The 27,160-nt window shown below is 36.8% G+C and overlaps 1 protein-coding gene across 1 annotated transcript in view; it reads right to left on the reverse strand.

The window, feature by feature from the left end:
- ACC (acetyl-CoA carboxylase) overlaps positions 1-27,160 on the reverse strand; it is a 776,633-nt gene that overhangs the window by 484,572 nt on the left and 264,901 nt on the right. The window contains exons 12-13 of the mRNA XM_081728639.1: positions 13,781-13,992; positions 4,987-5,236 (exon numbers count right to left, since the gene is read on the reverse strand). Coding sequence (XP_081584765.1) covers positions 4,987-5,236; positions 13,781-13,992 — 462 coding nt within the window. The remainder of the gene's footprint in view (positions 1-4,986; positions 5,237-13,780; positions 13,993-27,160) is intronic.

Genomic DNA, 27,160 nt, shown 5'->3' on the forward strand with positions numbered 1-27,160 from the left:
GACATAGTTGTGAGGTAAAAATCCCTGAAAGCAAACGAAAAAACAAAATTAAAATTAGTCTCTCGCAGGGAGCACTTCATGTGAGATATCTTTCCATTCGAATGCCTAGACGGGAATGTTCTCGAAGACTATGAGAAGCAAGAATAAAAAATGTGGAAAACTTAAAAAAAATATGATATGTCATTATGAGGTTACAAAGAAAATCTATTTTAAAAAGATCTCAATTCAGAGGTTCTGATTAAACTAAACAGTCACAAGTAGAGACGATATTAAATAATTTAGAATTGTTAGAATTTGTGATCTTAAGTGAGAAGCCAACGAGACATTACAAGCGCATAACTAACTAACTAACTAACTAACTCTATGGCCTATGGAACCCGGAGGTTCAGTGCCGCGTTCACAAAAGCTCTCCACTGACTTCTATCCTTAGCTAATTGCATCCAGTTTCTACTTTGTATTCCTATCTCTGCGAGATCCATCTTAATATTATCCTCCCATCTGCGCCTAGGTCTTCCTAATGGTCGTTTTCCTATGGGTCTACCAGTCAAGACTTTAAAAGCGTTTCTACTTTCTTCCATTCTAGCTACATGACCTGCCCACCTAAGCCTCCTAGACTTGACGACCCTAACAATGTTGGGTAAACCGTATAAACTATGTAGTTCCTCGTTATGGAGCTTCCGCCATTCCCCATTCTCGTTCCTCTTGGGTCCGAATATTCTTCTCAGGATCCTGTTCTCAAATACTTTCAGTCTATGTTCTTCCCTCAGAGTAAGCGACCATGTTTCGCAACCATACAGAACAACAGGCATGATTATCGTTTTATATATTTTAAGCTTCAAATTCCTCGACAGAATTCGCGACGACAAGAGATTTTGAACCGAATAGTAACACGAATTCCCTGCTTTTAGTCGACATTTAATTTCTTCGTGAATATGATTTTCGTCTGTTAACATTGATCCTAAATATTTGAAAGTATCCACTTTATCAAAAGCATTATTTAATATTTTAACGCCTCCACAATTTGCCGTATTACGGTCCCGACGTACTTCCATGTATTTAGTTTTCTCTGCATTTACTTCTAAACCCATGTCCCTGCAAGCGTTTAATAAGATCTCTGCATTTATTTCTACTGTTCTCCTATCCTCCCCTATTAAATTTACATCATCAGCATATGCCATAACCTGGTGAATGCCGTTCAACTCTAAGCCCTGGTTGCTATCTTTGATTTTCCTTATGGCGTATTCCAGCACAAAGTTAAATAATAATGGCGACAACGCATCTCCTTGTTTTAGGCCATTTCCGACGTGGAAGCTCGTGGACAAAAATTTTCCTACCCGGACTTTACTTTGGGATTCACTTAAACATATCTTAATTAATCTAATTAGCTTTCTCGGTATTCCAAGTTCTGTAAGAACGTTGTATAATGTTTCTCTCCTAACCGAGTCGTAAGCCTTTCTAAAATCAATAAATAGTTGATGTACCGGGGTATTGTATTCCCACTTCTTTTCGAGTATTTGGCGAATGGTAAATATTTGGTCGATAGTTGATCGATTTCGTCTAAATCCGCACTGATAATCTCCAATAATTTCATCCGCGTATGGGGTCAATCTTGCTAACAGAATATTTGAAAGGATTTTATAGGATGTTGACAGAAGAGAAATGCCTCGATAATTATTACAGTCAGTTTTGTCGCCTTTCTTGTGAATTGGAACAATGATTGACTCTTTCCACTCTTGTGGCAATTCTTCCTTGTTCCAGATAAGGAGAATGAGTTTGTGTATCTTGTTCCACAATTTTTCGCCTCCAGCTAAAATTAACTCAGCCGGGATTTCATCTACACCCGGAGATTTGTGTTTCTTTAATTTCTTTATAGCGGCTTCCACTTCTATTCGATTGGGTTCTGGAATATACGGTTCTGCTGTGTGTATCTCCTTTTCTCCACGCACATTAGTTTTTGGCTGCGTGTTAAGCAAATCGTCAAAGAAATCTTTCCATCTATTTAAGATGCTATCCGTATCAGTGAGAACTGTTCCGTCAGATTTCTTTAATATATAAGCACGAGGTTGATAGCCTTTCTTAAAATCGTTGATCCCCTTATACATGTCCCGAATATTTTTATTTTTACTATTATCTTCAAGTTCCTTAATTTTAGCTTTCAAAAAATCCCGTTTCTTTGTTGTAAAAGTTTTGGAAGTTTCCCGCCTGATATCTGCGAAATTTTGTGTAGTTATTTCATTCGGATTTTGTAGCCACCGTAATTTTGCCTGTTTTCTCTTCTCTGCTAGTTTAATGCATTCTTGGTCGAACCATGGTTTGTTCCTACGTATTTCCGCGTGTCCCAATTTTTCTATTGCTGAACTTTTAATGCTATTTCTAATTTCAATCCAAGTATCCTCAACACTAGTGCACTCCGAGTCTTCTAAGACCGAGAATCTATTCGAGACTTCAATCTGGTATTTCTCTCTTACCCGGCTCTCTTCTAATTTCTTTAAATTAAATCTCTCCGTTTTCGGACATTGAATATTACCTTTATTCAACGATAATCTCTCCCGTATTATCGCTACTACCAGGTAGTGATCAGTGTCACAATCAGCCCCTCTAAACGACCGGACGTCAATTATGCTAGATTGTCTTCTTCTATCTACTAAAACGTGATCAATTTGATTATGTGTTTTTCCGTCTGGTGATGTCCAAGTGTATTTATGAACGTCGCGATGTGGGAATTTTGTACTCTTCACGATTAGGTTTTTGGATGTTGCAAAGTTCACGAGTCTAACACCGTTGTCATTACTTTCCTTATGCAAACTTTCGTTCCCTATAATCGGTTTGAAAATATCCTCTCGTCCTACCTTCGCATTGAAATCCCCTAATAGAATCTTCATATGGTATCGCGGGAGTTGGTCAAATATCCGTTCCACTTCTTCGTAAAAACTATCTTTTATATCGTCACCCTTATCTTCAGTTGGAGCATGTACATTTAAAACAATAATATCACACCACCGTCCCTTAAGAGTAATAAAAGAAAGTCTGTCAGTAACAAATTCAATCCGTTTAATTGCTGGTAATATTCGTTTGTGAACGAAAAACCCTGTTCCTAACTGGTGATTTTTATTTCCTTCCCCGTAAAAGAACGTAAAATTTCCGGACTTCTCAGATCCATTTCCTTCCCAAATAACTTCCTGAACTCCTACTAAGTCCATCCTGTATTTCTCTAACTCACTCGTTACAGATTTTAACGCGCCTGCCCTATAAAGACTTCTAATATTCCATGTTCCAAATCTCATGTCCATTTTCTTTTGCTGATGTCGTGCCAAGTTATCAGTCCTTGTCCGAGGCTTTTGTGAATGTTTCTGAACAAGTACCTTTTTTTACAGGATGAGGGTGTTAGCCTTACCCAAACCCCCAAGCTGGAGGGCCACTCCTAGTCGTCTGTCCGCGACTGCTTATTCAGTATATTCGCAGCTAACCTCTATATCTAGAGGCCTTCTCCTCGATCCGCAACCTGAGGACGCGCCATGCCGTGGTGACAGGAACCCACGTTACATTACAAGCGCATACAATGTTTAACTCCAATAATAAGAAAGGTTGATCTTAAAGTTATTCTGGATAAGTGACACAGAAAAGAAGGCACGAGAACATTTTTTTCAGATGATGAGGAAGTGATTGTAAAACTGAATGGAAAGAAGAAGGATTTGATCTTAATACAAATATACATAACATGTATTTCTCGCGCGCGCGCGCGCGCACGCACGCACCCACCCACACACACACACACACACACACATATATATATATATATATATATATATATGGTGTTTTAAAAATGGCGCCCACGAGAAAATCAGCACTATTCGACAGGTCAAAATAAAGCGAAAATGCTATGTGATGAAATACACTTCGCGGCCGCTACAGGAATGAAAATTTACAATGTGGCAACATTGTAGATTAACTTTGAAATATTAGCAGTTACTCTACGAACACTTCACGTATTTACATCAATTATCGCAAGATGGAGATATAGTTGACAGGCGCAGAGTAAATGCAGTGGTGCCCACCCCCTCTGCAAAATTTGACATGGAAACAGGCGTTGGTTGTTCCTCCATTGAAACAAGCGCACAATGGAAGAAACGTCGAGAGGAAACACCTTGGTATATTTCTTCCTTGTTAGCAGCAACACGGTTGCACTACTAGATGAAAGTCAGATGGTGCGAGGGTGTTTCCCCTCGACGTTTCTCCCATTGTGCGCTTGTTTCAATGGAGGCACAACCAACCCGTTTCCATGTCAAATTTTGCAGATGACCCCCCTTGGAGATGTTCACGATACGCCACTGGTGTCGCTACTCTTTTTATTGCATTCTACACATACGAGTTGGTAGTTCAATTGTTTACGTGCAGTATTAGCTGCTATATAGGCCTGGTACATTCTTATTGAATCGCCCGGTATATATATATATATATATATACGATGACAGACCAGTTCTAGGCAAGATGTACAGAGCCCTGTCAATGACAGAGGATAAATATCTGCTGAAAAGTTTCCGATCGAACAGTGATCCTTTTGTGAAACAAATCTAATTAAGCAATAATTCTTCCAATACCGGAGATAAAATAGAGATGTCGAAATTGATCAATTTCATACAAATTCAAATTGCGATCAGACGCTGAGATGCATCACAATCAAGATTAAGGAACTAAGTAAACCCAATATCGAACCTATAGTATCAACACTGGAATATTGAAGTAGTGAAAATGAATAAGCCTTCATTGCGTATCCATGTGAAGTTACGAGGATTACAAACGTAAGAATAATTTTAGAATCCAACTCCTTCAGTACGACGCATATATATATATATATATATCCTCCTCGCATCAAATAAAACATAGGTAAATCGAATCAAAATAAATTTGCTAGATACAAAAGCCTATGTCATGTTATTTTCCCCCACCTTAGTTTGTGACTAACACTAAGAGTGTGTTACAACTTACCTGCCAAAACATTTTCTAGCATTTGTTTATAACTGTTGTGAATATGATTTAATTTCTCTCCGGCTACTCTGACAGTGAGATCGGATTCTGGAAACTTTCCTGTATATTCCTGAGCACGAGTTACCCTAGAAGCATCATCAAGTTCGAGTCGTGCAATAAGAGTCCCAGCGTCCAAAACTGCACCTGGTCGTTTTACATAGAACAAACAACCAGTTTCGGTAACTGTTAACGTCATTACCATTTTCATGACCTATAAACAAAAATATTCAAATTAATATCACTTATCAGTAGCGTTAAGCATCATGTACGTGTTAAAATTAAATCGTTACAGGAAGGTGAAAACTTGTAATATACTTATTTATACATTATTTCTGGTGTGCCCAGTTTGCACAATTTAATCACTTTATTTTGAAGACTGCTAATTCTCCACGCATAGTGTAACTAATCGTTGTATGTTCTTACAACGGATATATTAGCAGCGAAGCAGACGATAGTAGTCGAAAGCCTTGCCCATCGCCAGCAGCCAATCACAGTCCTACTTGCATTTACGTCGCTCTGCTGGGTGAGACTTACGTGAGCAGCAGGAAAAGGAAGCTGAATGACGTGTCCGGGATTGGGCGCCGAGACTCCGATTCGAGACAAGCATTTTACATTCGCTGCTCAAAACAATTCATAGAAAAATTACCAAATATGTGAATCCAGCGTATATTTCATTTATCTTGTGCATCTATACATTTCAGTAATTTGAATGTAATCCCCTTATTGTAAAGTTATGTAAGTATAATAGTATTCGAAATAGAGCATTTATTCTACTAGTAATCTGAGTGTCAGATTGATTGGGTATTGCTACCTCGTGTTATTTCATAGTTTGTGCATGGTGCAGAATATATTAATACAAACGAATAATTATTTATGTTCTGTTTCAGTTCAATTGATGTTGAAGTTTTATTCTGTTCATAAGTTTAATGTTGTTGTTTGAATTTTGCCTACGTGTGGTTAGCGGTAAAAGAAGCTATTACTCTAGTGATAACTTGTTTCGTCGTAAATGCTCGGGAGAAATATTCGATCAATGACCACCTAATGTAATGCTTACTGTACTTGGATCTCCATCCTATAGGGTAAACATCACAAAATGGTGTCGGGATATGTATCGAATCAGTAACCTTTTTCTTTTTTCGTAAATTCTTAGTTTTTGTGTTAATTGATGTAGGACTAGGCATTCTTGGTGATCGTAACTTGCTGCGTAATATTTGCAGCCATCTTGACGTGTTATAAGGTGCATGAAAATTTCGTGGCGATATCCAATTCCAGTAAGTTCATCCTAAGCTTGAATAACCTAAACTCCTTTTCTAAATTTAGAGGGTTATATATATATATATATATATATATATATATATATATATATATATATATATATATATATATATATATATATAATTAGCAACCTTCGATTCTTTAGAGAATTAGGTAAATTGTTTGTATTTGGAAATTTGTTATATTTACGTCGTCATGCCTGAAGGTAATCTTAGGACGATCATACTCGCGGTGCAGCGAGAATTGATCGCGTCAATTAATGGAGTCAAAGAAAATCAAAATAGATTGAGTGAAAATCAAGAGAAATTGAAAGGTGATCTTAAAGATGATCTTAAGGAATTACGTAGTGAGTGCCGTGAAAATGTTTCCCAATGCAAAGAAGGCCTGACTGATGAAATTAACAAAGTGAATCAGGTAATGCAAAGCGAAATCAAGAATTTGAGTGAGTATATTTCAGCAGTGCATCAGGAATTAACGGAGCAAATCAAAGCAGTAGAGTTGAAGTGTTTCGATACAAGTGAAGAAGTTCGTAGAAGTGTCCGAGAATTAGCTGAAGCGATGCAAGATGTACAGGGCACAGCTAAAGAAAACACGCACCAAGTGAGTGACCAACAACTGCAACTAAACAAGTGTCATAATAAAGTGAGTGATTACGAGAAGAGGTTGAGTTTGGTTGAAATCTTGAACAGCTTCCGCGAAGGTAGAATTAAAAAGTGCGAAATAAGACAAAGTGAACATATTGTGGCAGTACGAGAGTGTATTCAAGTGTGTAATGAGCAAAGGAAATTAAGCCAGCAGTGTTACGAAACTTGTTTGTGTTCTAGTGAATTGCGTGAATAGGTCAAACAAGAGATCGATAGACTAACAGAGCGAGTGTTCAGCATAGAATTAGTAAAAGAGCGCCAAGATAAAGAAAGTGATAAGTCACAAAGAAATACCGGCTCCGTTCGAAGTATGAAGCGTGAGAGGAAATCAAACAGTGAGTCTCAAACGGCGTCCGATACTGAAGAGGAAAGTGATACAATACGGAAAACTGTGTCAAGAATAAAAACTGAACAGGAAAGCCCATATAGTAAGCGTGCACGAAACAGTGAAGTTAGTGCAAGGTGTTGTTCATTGCGGTTGGCCGACATTAAACAACTTTCGATATTTTCAGTTGACATGATAAAAGAAAGTGCAAGTGCATTTTTAGAAAATTTCGGTAGGGAAATGTCGTTTGCCGGAGTGCCACAAACTGAATATTTAACAATGATGCCGCTCATTCTTAAGGATAGTGCGTTGAAGTGGTATGATTTGAACGGTAAGAAGTGTCAAACATTCCAAGAGTGTGTGGTAGTTTCAGAATGCCTTTGAAAGCTACGTGCCTACGAAATTTAAGTTCTATTCCGTTCGATGGGAAGCGTTACAATAGTGTTGTTGATTTTGTGAAAGAGCGTTTTAGTCAAATTCAAGCTTTGGAAGAATACGAAAATCCAACCATTACGTTGTCACACATCATCATTCTCCTACCCAAGCGGTACCAATTAGCTATGAGAGAATCTATGCCTGATAACAATAACCAGATTTTTGCGAGTGTTTAGTCTATTGAAGCATTGTCTGGCATAGCGAACATGTATGATAATGAGAGCAATAAGTCCAAACAACAAAGTGGTGCCAGCGTTAGTGTAAATAATGTGAAAGCAGAAACGAACAGTGGAGTGAGCACTTCGAATCAAAACCGTAACTGGTTTCCAACGTTTAACAAAGGTCCCAATGTGAACAACGCTAAGAATCAACAACGTCAGTATACGTACCAACAGGGTGGATTTTATCCACAGAGCACTATGCCTTTAAACTAGTAGCGCCCTCCCACTTGGCTGCAAAGGGGAGGGATTTCAGTACTGCAAACAGGATTACTTTTCCGCACATGTGCAACGAAGATATAAAGCTGATGATGACGTAGACAACATTAATGAAGAGGAAGTAATTACGCGTGAATTAGGTCGCAATACTATGAGAGTGAAAATTTTGTTAAGCGAACAACCCAAAATTTGCTTATTAGATAGTGGATCGGAATTGTGCTTGTTGCGATATAACATTCTTGAGAAGTGACTAAATGTGTAACGAACGTGCATTTGCAAAAATGAGAGCATATCGTTTTGTGTGATTTTCTTGGAAGAAAGAAGAAAAATGTGAAAGGGAAGGTTACTTTACCGGTACGTATTGAAAACGTAGAGGTGCCAGTTGAATTTCTCGTGCTACCAGAGTTACACGAAGACTTTGTGCGAATTTCCTTGAGAAACTAAACAGTGTTACAGATTGTAAGCGAAGTAACTTGCGTATTGAATTTCAAGGAGTTAGTGGTGAAGTACCTTTGATACAGAGAAATAGTGGAAGTGTCACTGTAGCTAATGTTAGTGAAATTACGTGTGAGGTAGCCCCGATTATTGTGTTGTCTGAAATAACGGACCGTAATGATTTTTTCGCGGAAACGATGAATGTGTTTCGCAGTGGGTGCGCCGAAACTGTAAAGAAAAATGAAATTAGTGACCAAATGGAAGACTTCCCACAAGATTTATATTTTACAGTAGAAGAAATTAGGGATGCAGTTACACGCGCTACACTGTTTAACGAGAACGAGAAAGAATAATTATTGCAGTTTCTACTGAAACACAGAAAGGTGTTCGCTCGTTTTCCTGGCCTGTGTAATAAATTTCAGTACCGTTTAGAAGTAGATACAAGTGAACCTATTGTTGCTCGTCCTTACGATATCCCACAAATATAAAAAAGGAGTGCGTGAAGAGATCCGAAAATTGCTAAAGTGGGGTGTGATTCGACCTAGTTCATCATGTCATCTGTTATCGTTGCATATAGTGCTGGAAAAGGGAAGAAAGTTATTCATTGCTGATCTCGACGAATGAAGAATATTTCAACAACGTTTTCGCGGAAAACAGGAAGAAAGCAAACAAAAACTGCATGGTGAAACCGAAAGAGGAAAATGAAGACGATAAATAGCGAAAATACTTAACATTTTCATCTATAATGTGTTGTAGTATGTGCGGCACGGTTACTTACATGAGCAAAAATTGTTTAGTCCATTAGAGAGAGACTACCAGTAATGCTGTCAAGAAGTAAGATTGAATTTATAAAGATATTAGAAGTTATTAGAGCATTTATACAGTTTACTAGAGTATTCCTTTCGTTCTTAGAGGAACAACATTGAATTTTTACCTTGAAAACCTACGACCACATTTCGCCATGAATTTCATGTGCAATTATTATTATTATTATTTGTCTTTTGCTGATGTCGTGCCAAGTTATCTTTTTGCTTAATAATGCTTTTGATAAAGTGGATACTTTCAAATATTTAGGATCAATATTAACAGACGAAAATCATATTCACGAAGAAATTAAATGTCGACTAAAAGCAGGGAATTCGTGTTACTACTCGGTTCAAAATCTCTTGTCGTCGCGAATTCTGTCGAGGAATTTGAAGCTTAAAATATATAAAACGATAATTATGCCTGTTGTTCTGTATGGTTGCGAAACATGGTCGCTTACTCTGAGGGAAGAACATAGACTGAAAGTATTTGAGAACAGGATCCTGAGAAGAATATTCGGACCCAAGAGGAACGAGAATGGGGAATGGCGGAAGCTTCATAACGAGGAACTACATAGTTTATACGGTTTACCCAACATTGTTAGGGTCGTCAAGTCTAGGAGGCTTAGGTGGGCAGGTCATGTAGCTAGAATGGAAGAAAGTAGAAACACTTTCAAAGTCTTGACTGGTAGACCCATAGGAAAACGACCATTAGGAAGACCTAGGCGCAGATGGGAGGATAATATTAAGATGGATCTCGCAGAGATAGGAATACAAAGTAGAAACTGGATGCAATTAGCTAAGGATAGAAGTCAGTGGAGAGCTTTTGTGAACGCGGCACTGATCCTCCGGGTTCCATAGGCCATAGAGTTAGTTAGTTATTATTTGTCTTTTATAAAACTCTATGGGGTTTCCTAGTATAACTTCTTTTTGTTAACCACATCTCTTGTATGTTCGTGCTCGTACTTAGAGTGGGTAGGTTTATTTGGTTTTTGTGGGTTGACTCTTGTTCATATAGTCGTCATCCTAAGATGGATACACGTTGGCATCTGTAGACATCTGACAGTGCCTCAGTATAAGACTCCATCAATCGAATTTATATTGGTTTATTTCCCTCTTCATAATAATATTTATATAATTGTCATCACTAAAATTATACTCGTAGGCATATTGTGTTATAAATATATTTTTATTCAGCATAATATGCTATATACGTATATTTAAGTATCAATATATTGTGTACCATGTATTTATTCAGTGGAGTTGCATGTAGGTGGCGATGATGGATCACGTTTGGCGCGTGTGATGCGCGTAGAATGAGTGTAGCAAATGAAGAAATACTTACATTTCTTTTGTTAACCCATCCAAAGTCAACTTCCTTTTAACCATAATCACGCTAATTTACCCTTATCGTAATAATTACATGTAAAACGTAAAGACTATACATTTGCTACACATACACGAAGAATATAACACAAGGAAGAACACACGTAGGTTTAAACAAGAAGAAGAACACACATTTTATTCATATTCCATATAACACGAATCAGGAGCAGCAGCAGCAGCAGATTAAAAAAAAACAAAAAACGCAAAACATATGTCTATTCAGTCTCAACGCAGTAAACTGCAGTACAGTAAAAATAAAATACAAGCATTGGCGCTCTACATTCGTATAACTCCCCCCCCCAAAAAAAAGTCCTATGCTAACATGGGAGAACGAGGAATGCAAAGAACGTCGAGAACTTCCACAGTTGGACCTAGCCCTATCCAATGGGAAGAGGATAAGGGCAGAAGATTCAGTCATCCAGTATTCATTCAATGGGAAGAGAATGAACGAAGAGGATATCCCGTTGGATTGGAGGACAATGTGAACAGTATTGTGTGTGCACACTGTAAGCAGTATAAATATTGTGTTCTGTGTGAACAGTGAAGTGTTATTCTTCAAACTGATACATACATTCATATATCATATAAATTTGAACTGAATAAACACTTTATATTGGTGAGTGCACTGTTAACACAAGTGCTTGTGCGAACTATGACTTAGCCAGTGTATGCTTCAATAACTTACATTTTGTCCCCGTTATACACAAGTATAAACGATTAATGTTGCCAGGACTCTTAAGGTAAACGTATATAATCAGAACTTTACCTATCGGCTGTTCAGGGGCCATTTCTAATAAACTTATTTATGCATTATTTCTGGTGTGCACAGTTTGCACAATGTAATCATTTTATTTTGAAGGCTGCTACTTCTCCACGAATAGTGTAACTAATCGTTGTATGTTCTCACAACGGATATATCAGCAGCGAAGCAGACGATAGTAGTCGAAAGCCTTGCCCATCGCCAGCAGTCAATCACAGTCCTACCCGTATTTACGTCACTCTGCTGGGTGGGACTCACGTAAGCAGCAAGAAAAGGAAGCTGGGCATTGGGCGCCGAGACTCCGATTCGAGACAAGCACTTTAAATTCGTTGCTTAAAACAATTCATAGAAAAGTTACCAAATATGTGAATCCAGCATATGTTTCATTTATCTTGCGCATCTACACATTTCAGTAATTTCAATGGAATCTCCCTTTTTTTTATTTTTTTAGGTTATGTAAGTATAATAGTATTCGAAATAGAGCATTTATTCTACTCGTAATCTGGGTGTCAGATTGATTGGGTATTGCTACCTTGTGTTATTTCATAGTTTGCGCATGGTGCAGAATATATTAATACAAACGAATGATTATTTTATATTCTGTTTCATTGTGTTCATAAGTTTAACGTTGTTTGAATTTTTGCCTACGTGTGGTTAGGGGTGAAAGAAGCTATTACTCTAGTGATAACTTGTTTCGTCGTTAATGCTCGGTCGAAATATTGGATCTATGACTACCTAATGTAATGCTTACTGTACTTGGATCTTCATCCTATAGGGTAAACATCACAAATTACATTGTAGGAATATTAAGCATTTAATACCTTTGTGTTCGGGAACTTCTACAAATAATAATATCAGCATCTCCGAATATATGAAATGGATATTCTTTATTTGAAAATAGTATTAATAATAACAAGAACTACACGTCGTTGTTTATGAACCTCCAGTTTAAGTGTGTATTAGTCTAAAAACGCGATTTTTTAAAAATATTTATTTACATTCTGATAATGTCAACATCAGAAGCAATCAGCTACATAAACAGTACGTATCGTGGTAGGTACATATTATTCACTGAACCCTTTTATAGTTAAATCTGCTTCTATTTATAGTTAAATAAAAAATTACTACGGTAAGTTTTGTAGATATAGTAATGCATTATATGCAAATCGTGTTCAATATTTTCAAGAAATCTGACAGAGTATTTGTCATCACTTGTTTGTGTAGGGTGTACGTAGGCAATACACTATTTTCGCCCATGCTGAAGTGGTCTATCACACTAAGTTATTCTACACACCAAATGTTGCATAGCTTAAATCCAACCAAATTACTTGTTTCTTGCTTGGTTTGTATTCTTTTCTTTTCATTTTTCTCTTTTTTAAAAAATATAGTTTCGATACTAACTTTATCAAAACATCATTCCGATTGTATCTTTTTGGCATAAAATTAAAAATAAATAAACAATGACTGCAATATTACACCAATCTAGTGTGTTCTTCAGTATTTCTCCTCAGTATAGTAGGTCAAGTTAGGAATAATTAACCCTTTTGATCACAGTATATACACTTATTTATTAAAACTAAAATACGGAGTAAGGGTTACGACAACTTAACGCTATCTTCATCAGACAGTAACTGAAAGAGGCATCTCTATGCTCTGTTGTACATTAGACTGTATTTTGGTTTTAAGAAATAAGTGTATATACTCTGGTCAGAAGTGTTAGTTATTCCTTTAGTAACTTTCAGAGTCGTGATGGATAGAGTTATAGGTCAAGTCCATAATCTCGTTTTGTACACGAACGTAAAGCACGATCACGTGGTATTCTGTTTGATAGAGTAAAATGGAAGGTATAACTAACTGATGCTACGAAAACTTTACTGACATGAAAAATTATATTTGTACTGCAACCCTAGAGAATGGATTTTATAAATCAAACATCTATTGTATTTTATTTTTAAAGGGTAGAAACCAACAGTTATGATATTAAAAAAAAAGAAAAGGATAAAAAAACGTTAATGTGTTATTATATTAAAGAAAATCCTAGCTCTAATAATAATTCGACTTTACTAGCTAGGCAGCTATAGCCCTTAACGAGATATACGTTACCGAACTCACTTTGCGAAGCAAGAAAAAGTTGTTAGTATGTGCACTTTTATTTATTTATTACCGTACTTTTAGTTACCACGCTAACAATAAGTACATCGTAAATGCATGTTCACTAATTAGTGTATTAGGAAACTATTCCTCCAAATACATACCTCAATTTCAGCATATGCTTGGCCCGCAAATACATGACCACCATCTTCAACAAGGTAATTTAATAATTTTCCAGCAGAGGGTGCCCGTAGGAGTGTAGGGTCATTTTCCTTCTCAAACACACATGTCTGATTCCCTATAACAATTCTGTAGCGATCAACTTCCTCTTTCATATAGGTAGTGTAGCTTGCACCATCCAGAGATAGTAACAGCCCTTTAAAAGTACATAAAGAAATTACCTGATTATCAACATTATTAATCCAACATTGTTTACGCACATGAAAACGCTCTTAACTTTGAGAATTAATTATGTTTCTGTCAATCTCCCAAATGTTGATAAAGGAACACAACTAAAACCTACTATCCAGTCAAGATCTTATTAATTTTATTTTCCAGACAAGCTACACCTAACGAAGATGTACACTTCAAAGGCATAGCTTATTCAAATAATTAGACAATATAAGACATAGCACCAATATATACCGGGTGCACCACTTATAATGTCCCACCTTTATAACAGAGGAACCAAGAGAGGAAGGGAAGCGAAAGTTTGCAGAAGGCAACTATAGGAAGGGGGACATATATCCATATATTGTGTAACATCACCAGGTGAACAGTGTTGCCAACCCAATATAAAATTATGTTTTTTTTCTTAATGGAATGACCTAAATTTAATTCCATAATTCGAACCAGCAATGAAAACAAAGACGAAAGAGATGACACTCGCAGAACACTGTTGCATACTTTTTGAGAAATAACGTTAAACATGTGTCAAATTTAAACGCCTTTAACAAACACAAGGAATGTAGTAGTAACTATTTGCGCACATTAAATTAAATACTGGGAAGAACTCTTTAAGATGACCTCAAGCTTAGAAGGATCAGTTAAACAGTGTTGCCACAACAGAAGAGAGAAACGTTGAGTTTGGAAATAGTGCAATAACTTGGAAAAGGTCAAGGAGCATTGTCACGTTTATTTCAGATCGATAAGTGAAGTCAGGGCCGTGCCGTGGAAAATCAGCGCCCGGGGCAAGAGTATACGACGGCGCCCCCATACATATATTCCACGAAATTTTTCCCATCTTATTCTCCTTTTTCTCCCGAATTCCCCCCCCCCCCCCTCCGCCACGGAACGGCCCTGAGTGAAGTACTTACCGAGATATTCGGTACTTTGTAAAAGCTGAGAATTTTGTTCTGTACAAGATGGTAACGCTGTTTCAAAATTCCCTGTTTTCCCCCTGCGTTGGAGGAATGTTAAAGTAGTAATCTGTGACAGAAGTTATATTCTGTGACATGCTGATTTAAAGCAAACCATTTAAAATAAGGTAACAATATTTTTTTCTGTTTCATAAATTTTGTAATGTATGCTACGAATAATTGTTTCTTGATCATCATAAAGATATATTACTTTAATTTAACCGGATAGAGTCTGAATTTTTTTGAACTTTTTTTTTTTGTTAATTTATACTTGAATATGTTAATTGGGCTTCATACATCACAAAAATACCATTGCATCTGTGAAAATAATTTTTGGTGTCCATATATATGGTGTTTGCATATGGTCACGCTAGGCCTTCGTGATATATAAATGCAATAAATAACACTAGAGTAGGGTTCAAAAACTATATTTTCCTTACCTTTCTTTCACAAAGTTATTCCCATTGTCTTGGGAAAATGTCAACAATAGTGTGTTTAATACTTCTTAGTATGGAAATTGAAAAAAACAAGGAACACAAAGGCCAACACCACATTTTACACATGATGTACGCCCCACTGTTGAACAATTTTCTCCAGCACATCTTCTTCGTTTGTTGCCAGGAACAGGAATAACTAAATGGCCAATACCATGAAATCTTACTGAATCGGATATTCTGTTTCCAGAGAAACTCAGTCTGGATACAACTAGACGTCCAGCACCTCTTGGAGACGAACCAAATGCAAGTAAATAGTATTGAGCAATTTCTCTTCTAGATTCTAGTTGACTAAAAGTTGAACCAGCATTGACTGGTATCTGCCATACATTGTGAAATGATACATCCAACAGACAAATGAAGATTGACCACCACCATTTCTTTCCTTTAATGCCAATTCAGTAGTATTTTATGTTCATATCCATTCGATCTGTGCCCCCCATAAACGTATTGTATTCTCCGATCAAACGTGGACGAGTTACTGTGATCTCTTTCTTGGCTGATCTGGAATATCTTTTTACATTTCCTAGTGGGAAAACATCATGAACAGTGGATGCGACTGTGACTACTGAATTGTCATGCTATCTTGAAATGACTACACCATCTTCACTGCCTCTATGTTCGTAGCTTCTTGAATTCAGATGACGCTGAAAAATTGCATTCTTTGGGAACCGTGTTTTCATGTATAGTACCAGTTACAGCATATCCATTAAGGACTTTAGGTATAACAGAAGTGTTATGCTTGTGAAAATATTGTTGAAATAGAAGCTGAATGGTAATTTTTAACGTCACTTGGAAATTCATCTATCATATATAACAGAGGAGCGTCTGCTTTTCCAAATTTTTGTTTATATTCTGCTATGCATTGCAGATTTTTGCCTTCGTACACATCAAAGTTGATTAGGTATCCATTTGGGCTATTGAGGCACCAAACCTCGTACCAGAAACGCACAGGTTTTCATTTTATAAACTTTTTACAACCATGTCTGCCATAGTATGCTAACATTGCTTCGTCAAAATTTATTGCCTGCGCTGGAACAAAATGTTTGATGCAATTACTTTTCAATTTATTCATTATTGAGCGTAGTTTCCAAAGTTTATGTGATTCACTCACCTTATTGTTGGTCCGCAAAATGCAAAAACCTCATTATCTGAATAAACCTATCCCTTCTAATTGCATTGTGTACCATTACATTTCTAATAGCAGTCCGAGAATCTCAATAGTATCTCTTGCCTGGAAGTGTATTATACCCTGACACAAACAAAACACCCAAACATAATTTCAATCTTCTTTAGAGGCATTCGGATTTGGCTTGTTTTTAAACTGAGCATATTTCTGGATTTCACAGATAGCTAAATTGAATATATCTTCATCAAAGAAAAATTCAAAAAGTTCAACCGGTTCGAAGTCAGTATATTTTGAATAATCTCCTTCGGGGAATCCAGGCAGCGAATTGCTGATATCGTTTTATGTCAACTTTCCCCCGTTCTCACACTGATTCCGCTTCCGTTTCTTTGAAATATTACTTTTCTCCTTCTCTATGTTTTCACTCCCTTGTTCCAGATTCTCTCCCTCTTTCTCCCCATCAGTCCCTCCCAAACACATGTCGTTGGAGAATACTACTTCTCCCAAAGCATTGAGTTGTCTCCTACTTAGGTTGTCTATCAAACCTCCAACATCTTCATCTGCCGAATCCTCGTCAGATAAAACATTTGATTCTGGAGGCTCAATAAATATACACTCTATTTCTCCATGGCCTATTCCATCGGGTTTCTGAAGTTCTTCCAATACTGCATACACTGTTAAGTACCTGGAAATGCGAAGGAACAGTTTTTCCTAGGACGGAAAAATTATGATTTGCCAAGCCTTATTGTTACTACGAAAGCCTAGCGTGACCATGTGGTAACATGAACGGTACATAGCTCTGCACAACGTTCATGTATGTTTCTTAACACAATACATTATTTACCTCAACGCCGGACTTATTTCTGAACCAAAACACACAATAATTGGGAATATGTTAACAACAACGTAAAGATAAAATGAATTCTCATCTTTTATTATGTGCCATTGTTGCACTCTAGAAGTAGCAAGATTTTCAGATGCATGTAACTTAACACTAAACAAGGGAATCTCAAGATTGATACTTAAATCGTGTCAAACACATCATTAGCTGAGAGTTGACTGCGATACATGTGAGTCTATATGAACCTAATCAGAGGAAAACAATTTGAAGGTCATCTCGCGCAATGTGACCGTATGGTAACGCAAGGTTATACCAGGTTAATGTCTTTCTCCTGAATATAAGTTAGAAAAGACAATAAAACGTAGATATTAATAGATGACAAAATTTAATTGAAAATACATAGGCTAAGTTCTGTTAAATGCTAGCAAATTTTTTCAGATCATCCAATATTTACACGTACTGTCCAATTTTAGGAGAACATACACAACTTATTTTGTATTTCATTCACTACGAAATTGACTACAAGTAATTTACAAATTGTTTTTAAGAAGTGAGTTGAATTTATGGATTCATAAGTGCCGATTCCTCGCATTACTGCTGTATCGCCGGACCAATTTGAAAATCGAAAAATAAAGTACCAAAATATACTGCATTCGGTTATATTTGGTTGGATTACATTATGTTACGTGAGATTACGTTATTAGGCGTGTAGTTTTACTATACGGATCCATAATATAAGAAGAAGAAGAAGAAGTAGTAGTAGTAGTAGTAGTAGTAGTAGTAGTAGTAGTAATAGTAATAGTAGTAGTAGTAGTAGCAGCAGCAGCAGCAGCAGTAGGATGGCCTCTATTGGATGGCCACAAAAAGCAAGGAAGTATTTAACCAAGTCAGGGCAGGGCGAAACAAGTGGAAATTCAAGGTGTCTATAGGGAACAGGCGCGTTAGCAAAGGTAAACAAAATAAAATGAAATCTTTGAGTTTTACGTCCCAGGGTGTAAATAAAATAGTGTAAACATACTGTGTAAAGAATATTCCATAGTTCTTCTGCAAGTTATATGTGGCATCGTTATTCCTTAGCGCAGGTTAACTTTCTATATAACGTCCCACGTTTATGCCATTTATGCTAAGAAGGACAATGGTTAAGGCAAGTGACTGATGATGGAAGAATCAGTGGGATGATAATGTGAGAGAAAGCGAGAATACCCGACAACGGCGCAGACACGATGTTATCCACCACAAGCTTACTGGACAGGAAATTGTATTAAGGAGCCCACACACCAGAGGTAAGCGCTCTACCGCTGAGCCATCGTGCCCTCGCAGCTTAACTTTAAGAAGAAATACCCACTCAATTTTCCTATTATAATTAAATCAAAATCTTTGGTTTTTTTGTTCAATACTTTACAATAATTGATTACAGATTTGTGATGTACTCAAAATGATGTCAGAAAAGGGATTATTCTTGGAAAAGTACGTACAAACCTCAGCATGGTGGTGACTGGAAACTATCATTTCATGCATTTGAACAGAACGAAGTTGGAAACTCACACGGGCTTGTGTCCGTATGGAGGAGGCATGTGAGCGACAGTGTGTATGCGTGTAAAAGAAGACAAGGGCGAGAAACGAGCACAACCTGTGCTACGTAGCCATTATGATATGACACATTCTTGGAGTTCAGAAAAAACAAACGTGGGACTGAGTTCTTAGAAAATAAAACACGTCAGTACGTGAAAGTAGAACCGAAAGGCTTATTTTCGCTTTGTGTTGACGCAAACCGTTACAAAATTAGAGAATCCAGATATAAGTACGAGGGTCACTTCAAAAATGTTGCATACAGCTTATGCACGACCATTTCAGTGGATTGATCAAGTTCACTTTTAGGTTAGTTGTGGATCAGAATTTGGGCTTGACGATTGTTTCTGTGTTTTCTCGTTTGCGTAGCTGTGTTGTGAGAAATTCAGTGGTGAATCCGACTGAGGTTGGGTTACACATGATGACAAACGCTCCTGTATCAAAATCGAAACTCTATGTGGAAAGAATCCAACTGAAATTTAGAATGCTTTGCGAGACGTTTGTGGAAATAGTATAGTGGATCATAGCACTTTATTACGATGCTCTGCTCATTTCCTTGACGGTCGTGTAAGCACTGCGGACACCCCTGCAATAGGTTATACCTTTGAGATTATTGTGAATGACATTTTGAGAGAGGATCGACGAAAACATGAAAGAAAATTGCATATGAGGCCAAAATGGCTGTCACTTCAGTTTACAGAATCATTACTGAGAAGCTGAAGCTGAAGATGAGATGGGTTCCGCATGATCTCAGTAAAGAGCAGAAAGCATGTCGCAACAGAATTGCTTCAACGTTATCAAAGAGAAGAAGATCAGTTTTTACGAAGGACTGTTGGAATTGATGAAACCTGCATACGAGATTTTGAACCAGAACTGAAGTCTCATTCGTCACAATAAAACAGTTCAGACTCTCATGCCCGAGAAAATTCCGCCGGCAACAATCAAATGTTAAACTCACGATGATCGCGTATGATACGAATGGAGAGATGGCTAGAATAGAGTGTCATACGGGACGTCTGTACCAGGCGTACACTACAAGCTGTTTCTTCAAAATGTTTTGCGCCCAAAAATTCGTGAAAGATATCCTGACATGCATGCAGCTGGTGTCCTCATTTTAAACGATAATGCAAGACCGCATACTGCTCTACAAGTATGGATGGAAAATACTTCCCTTCCCAATATAGTCCTAATTTGAGCCCACTAGACTTTGATTTGTTTTCCAAATTGAAAGAACCACTCTATGGAAAACGTTTTGATTCAATTGACAAAGCTTTCAGTGAGGTGACCCGAGTGATTAAACACGTCAACAATGAGGGTGCCCTATCCAGAATACAGAATTCACCAAATTTTGGGAAGCTGTCATAAACAAATATGGAGATTATATTGAAGGCCTGTAAAGGTATATTTTACAATAAATTATTTACTTTCATAACATATTTCAGTGTGCAGAAGTTCGAAATGCCTGTCGTACAATATATTGCAAAAAAATATTCCGAACATTTGCTAGGACATAACATTGTACGTAAGGGTACATGTACACACTAAATGCGAACATTATAAGCTATTGGTACCATAACAACAACGGTCTTATGTGCCACGCTAAATAACAGTATCTAAGTCTGATTTCGTAATAATGATCGTAAAATTTGCGGATCACTAACGAACGCAAATAATGAAATAAATAATTATAATTGCATACCAAGTATCGAAAAAAAAAAAAACAAACTTTACATTTCGCTAACACAATCCACTGCAGGATAAAGCCGTATAAAACATTTTAAGACTTTCATTAATTACTACCCATCTGCTGCGTATGTGAAAGAAAACTTGAACCTATGATTTTTGTGATATTAATGCACAATTCAGATACTTTTACGTTTGGTAAAGTATCATAGGAGGAGTTTACCAAATGTATACTTTGCTGAGCTAACCAAAGCCAACTTACCTATCCTAACTCATATTTTATCTTCAAGAAAAAAAACAACAACAAAAGAAAAACTAATTTTAGTGAACCCCGTCAGCACTATATTACATAAGTTAAAAATATCACGACTTGTTGTGCGTGAGCCCGTGTATAGTATATTACGTCAGTCTTACTACTTGCATTTTGGTCAATTTATTTACCTTTGAATTTATAATAAATAAGGTGCTGGTTTACTTTTGGCACACCAAATTTTGAAAGATTTACGGGTAAAATTCAATACTTCGCATGAAAAGACATATATTTATAAAGAACAAATTTCTGCAAGCAACAGAATTAAATACAAAGTAACACATCTGTATTTTATGTTTACAAATGTAGGGTTACTAGTGTAAAATCCTTACAAGTACTTCACTACTGAAGAAATAATGAGTGCATATGAAAAATGGTTGTATTAGAAACTATTTTCCACCAGTGTTGTATTTGTGCACAGTGTACTGAAAGTGTATTTTATGTTTACAAGTGGAACGCTACAAGTATGAAACCATGACAAGTATTATTGACACTCATATCATTGCCAAAATCTACTCGTTTCCACTATTCTCATTTTTGCATATACCAACTTTCGCTGATGCACCTGCTCCCTTCGGACGCACGCCCTCGCTAGAGCTCGTTCCCTCCAGCTTCGCCCTGCCGTGACTTGCTTAGATACCATTTGTGCTTTTTAGTGGGATCCTAGCACAGGTTGTTCCGTATTTTTGCATTGCAGTTTTTCTGCATACATCCGGACGCCGTATGTACACGCAAATCCTTGAAGAACTTTACTTTTTCAACAATTGATTATGATGGTCCACTTGAAATTTAACTATGCTATTTGAGATATTTTCATGTCGCCTAGCGCAATTTATTTAGTAAACAACAAGAAAGAATTTGTGAAAGAATTGCAATTTTTGAACAATTATTTCGAGTGATGCGGCAAAAGTAAACATACACAAAAAATATTCCTGAAGTTGTGCTTAAAACATTATGTAGAGCTTCACATGAAAGACTGCAGCGCGTTTCAAACTAATTCGATGAATTTTAACTACACATTAAATAAATGAGCTGACAAATACAGAAGATAACGTGCAGTTTGACAAGCTGGCGGCAAAGTAGAAATGTAAAAAATACAGGAATTTTATGGTAAATATAATTATCTATTTCCAGAATAAGGCCTATTTCATTGCATGTAGGCTACAACTCATACATCTAACCTTTGCAGAGATTTAAAATAATATGGTTACAAATAATAAATAAAAAATAAAAAATTACTGATTTAAGGCCAATGACTTTAAAATTGTAAGTTCCTAAGTGAGAGTTCATCTGTACTACGTATCCCATACAAAGAAATTTGATTCGTGACCTAATGGGTAATGCGAGAGACTTGGGGGACCATTCCGATATGGATTGCGTCAACGCAAAGCAATATTTACCATTTTGTTAGTGATCATCGGCATAGCAGTTATAATGACTTCTTGCATTTCTTGTATGTAGAATTTTTTTGAGCATTGCTTCCGAGTGATCCTCTTAGACGTATGTTAGCAAGTGAGGAAAGTGAGTAATTATCTTGGTTACACGTACTTGGTTACAACCACCAGTGACCACACAGCCAAAGAAATTGTTTTTGCAAACCATCCTTTGTATTGCTTCAATTGCAACAAACTCTTATTTATTTCATTCATTCGTGTTTTAAAAAGAAATGGTAACAAGTCGGTAATATTTAGAGATACTATTGAATTGTTTCGATATTACCCCACCTAAAGTTGCACGAGAATAAGTGTATTCACCGCACGAAAGTAGCTATTAGGTAACTCTCGTAAACGTATTTGTACCATATTGTTGAAATGTGAATTCGTATTACTAACTCAAAAACAATTTATATCCACAACATTACGTTTGATTAGTCTCTTCAAGAACTCAAATTTGTTTCATTTCATTGTATGTTCATTCATTAATGTTTTATTTCGTTTTAATCATTTCCTTCCGATTTCTCCAACGCTGAGGGAAAAAAAGGGAATTTGAGACATCGTTACTATCTTGTACAGCACAGAATTCCCAGCTTTTACAAAGTACCGAAGATCTCGGTAAGTACTTCACTTATCGATCTCAAATAAAGGTGATAATGCTTCTCATGATATAACGGTTTGCTCTATGAATTTTAAACTATACTGTACTAGGGACCTTTTCCAAGTTATTGCACTATTTCCAAACTCAACTTTTCTCTCTTCTGTTGTGGCAACACTGTTTAACTGATCCTTCTAAACTTGAAGTCATCTTAAAGAGTTCTTCCCAGTATTTAATTTAATGAGCACAAATAGTTACTACTTCATTACTTGTGTTTGTTAAAGGCGTTTAAATTTGACACATGTTTAACGTTATTTCTGAAAAAGTATGCAACACTGATCTGCGAGTGTCATCTCTTTCATCTTTGTTTTCATTGCTGATTCGAATTATGAAATAAAATTTAGGCCATTCCATTTAAAAAAAAAAAAAACATAACTTTATATTGGGTTGGCAACACTGTTCACCTGGTGATGTTACACAATATATGGTTAGATGTCCCCCTTCCTATAGTTGCTTTTTGAAAACTTTCGCTTCTCTCCCTCTCTTGGTTCCTCTGTTATAAAGGTGGGACATTATAAATGGTGCACCCGGTATACTCCTGAGTAATGAACACAATGATGATAGAAAGGGAGAAAGTCATCTCTTAATTTAAAAAGCGATTGAGAGATCTACTAATAGTTTAAAAATGAATTTCTAGTTGAAATTTTCAGTTTAATCGTCACAAATGCAATTAGCGAGGAAATTTTTGTAGTTAGGAAAATAGACGATTTTCAAATTGAAAAATCGAATTTGGGCTGCCAACTGGTAAATGGAAAATATTTCGATTTACCCTTATTGGAAAAATGACAAAGATTATTTCATGTGCTTACATTAAACAATGGTAAAAATTAAAGCCTTGAATACACTAGAAAAAACATAGATCTGTTTATAATACGCCAAGATGTTCATCTGTAGTCCTAATAGAATCGAGGAATCACCTGATTTCCAATGGAACTTAATATGAGACTTCTGTCTACTTGAAGGGAAAAAGAGTCTGATCACATTTCTACATTAAACATTGGTAAAAATTCAAGTCCCAAATATACATAAAAAAACATGGATATATTATTAATGCGCTTATATGTTCAGCTGTAGTTCTAATAGAATCGACTAATCGCCTGATTTCAGGGGGGAAAAGTGGATTTGAAAAGGAAGGGGGACAGATGATATCACGCCTTCTTCCGTGCCTAAATTTGCCCATTGTAATTTTTTAGGAAATGGGGGAAACCCAGATATTTTTTGAAGGGTCTCCCGGATTCCCTTTGCCACATGTGGGTTGGCATTATCGTGCAGAAACAGCACATCCTTACGATTCACCAATGCCGGCTCATTCTGCCACATTCCATGGTGCAGCCTTTGCAATTGCTGAGAGTAAAGGTCAGCAGTGATGGTCTGACCAGGTGGAAGGAGCTTATAATGCACTACTTGCCAACAATTCCACCATGCAGAGCATAACCTTCCTCTGGGAAAGAGGTAGTCTTGAAACGTGGGGAACAGGGTCATGTGGCGACAACAAATGTCTGCTAAGCTTTGGAGTGTCATAGAGGGACCACTTTTCGTCAGTAGTGAGCAAGCGATCAAATATGGATATGTTGAGGTGCCGCGTCACCAAGGACTAACAGGCTGTCACTCGTTGTGTCTTGTCTACCGACAATGTGCAGGGTCCCACTGGCTTAGCTTGTAAGATATTCCTATCCCATGCAGGTTCAGTCTGGTTGTTTCAACGGAAATATCAAACTTTTTTGCAAGTTCATTACACGTTCGACCACTGTTCTCCTCGATAGTTGCTCTCGGAGCCTCGTCATTCAACACATGTGGTCGTCTACTGTGAGGTTCATCCGAAACGCTCACATCTCCCGAACGAAATTTCTGGAACCAATGCCTGGCGGTGCGTTCGATTGCGGCATTCTCCCCAAAAGCCTGGCATATGCGGCGACTTTATGCAGCAGGTGACAGTCCCAGTTTAAAGTCATACATCAAATACATACGAACAAGCTGCTACGATACCTCATTTCTCTTTGACACTGGACAAGCTACTACTGGTTCATATATACAACGAAGCTCGATGGTCAGACTATCTTCCAATCGCTTGGCCGGCACGTGCGTCATTTCGTTTGTAAGTGCATTGTTAATGTGATGTCACAAGTGGAAAGAACTTTTTTGGTTACTTTGTGGTATATTTTAATACATTTCATAAGGTATTTAGCAAATTTATAAACAGAAAATATTGTACTTTATGTGGGTGATTTGCCTTCATTTCCGACTTCTGAAAAAGAATTTGGAAAAGTATTAAAGTAGCCATTGAATAGACTGAGCGTTTATAGCTTGATAGTATTAATAGAAAATCCGCAATTTCTTATGAAATCAGTTTTAGACTCTGGACACATCAAATATGGGACGGAATTTTGAAATAAATAAATAAATAAAACTTCTTCTCCTCCTAAAAACTAACTGCAGAACCAAGGTTGTGTTTTAGGTATTCTTGATGTTATTAGAACGTTTTGGCATGATTGTGAAAATAACGTCTTCTGCAAACGTTTGTTACATAAAGGAAGTTTGGATGGACATACCATTATCAGGAAATTTTCGAACTATTGCTCGTGAAAGTTTTCATGTGTCATCTTGATTCGGACTATCAATTCAGATCAATTCGTATGAAGAACCAACTTAACATAGCGAATGGACCTCGCCATTATCCGCTGCTTCCTATACACCTTGTGATCTTTCAATAAAATAGTAATCAGGACAAACGGTTTTGTGAATTTTTTCGAACCGTAAAATATAAGGCGGTTTCAGAATGATAAGAAATCTTTGAAAATATTTAGAAATGAGGAAAATGATCAAATACCAATGTAGGGAGAATCTCGAAATGGTACGAATTAATAGATGGCAAACTTAATCGAACAAATAAATTTGTTAAAGTAACTAAAATCTTATTATATGTATCTTACTTTCACTGTAAATGAAACGCATGTCATCACTTACTTTCGCTCATTAACGTGAAGCTACGACATACAATTATCCATTTATAGAATTTATTTTCCTCGCATGAAGACGTTAATTACAAATACAGTTAGAAGTTGTTGGTCATGTCACGTAAATAAAAGACGTACCAAAACTCAGAAACTATTACCACGGACACACTATTCATTACGACTCTTAACTCTGGTTCCAAAATTGTCAAGTAGTTTTTTTTTACCAATTTCGGTACTGTGTGTGATTTTCGACTAGATATAAATGACGTATTTCCAAATACATTTTACAGTGGACTAATTGTTGATTTCGTGTATCAGAAAGCATCTTAATATATGGATTGTCAAAGGAGAAGAGAACTTTCTGGAAATCGGAGCGAAATAATGACCGAACTTTCAGAACGGTCAGAAATCAAAATGAACTTCGTATCTGTGAATCAACATGAGTCGTTTAGCTTGGCTGAAAAGAGAATAGACACATTAAAACAAACAAGAAATGATTTTTTCTAAAGTTTAACAGAATAGATATGAGGGAAAAGCTTGTATACCAATACAGCTTTCCCCTCATACCTTTTCTGTCTATCAATATAAAACTTCGTACACACATTTCTTATCCCCTATAGTCATTTTCGAACTTTTAGCCGGGGCCACTCCCAGAGGGACTAAAAGTTCATGGGATGGATTTCTGCAGGGAATTTTCCTGACATTCTCCCAATTTTCCCTGTTCAAGTACGTAATGGGCCCCAATACATAGCACTTGTGGAAAACTTGTTTTATGTTGAAGAGAATGGACTATAAACCATGACTTTCCAATGAACAGTGTTGATGCAATAGCTGTTTTGCTGCGAGTGTACGACTTTCTTTACACTAACAGGGTTAATGGGCCCCAGGGACTTACTCCATTGTTCATGGCACCTAATTTTTTTTGTACATGAACATATCTAGGTTATGTTTATCGAATGGACTAGGTTTGATTCAGATGTCCGGATGACACGTTCATATCCGTTCCTTGTAAGATACGTAATTTTCACAGTAACGAAAACCATAAACAAGAAATGGATATAATAAGGAAAAAAAGAAAAGAAAAGAAAGAAAGAAAAAATAAAGAAGAAAAAGCAGTG

This window comes from Thermobia domestica, chromosome 10 (genome assembly GCF_964235325.1).
Source record: "Thermobia domestica chromosome 10, izTheDome1.hap1.1, whole genome shotgun sequence".
In the NCBI taxonomy this organism is placed as follows: domain Eukaryota; kingdom Metazoa; phylum Arthropoda; class Insecta; order Zygentoma; family Lepismatidae; genus Thermobia; species Thermobia domestica.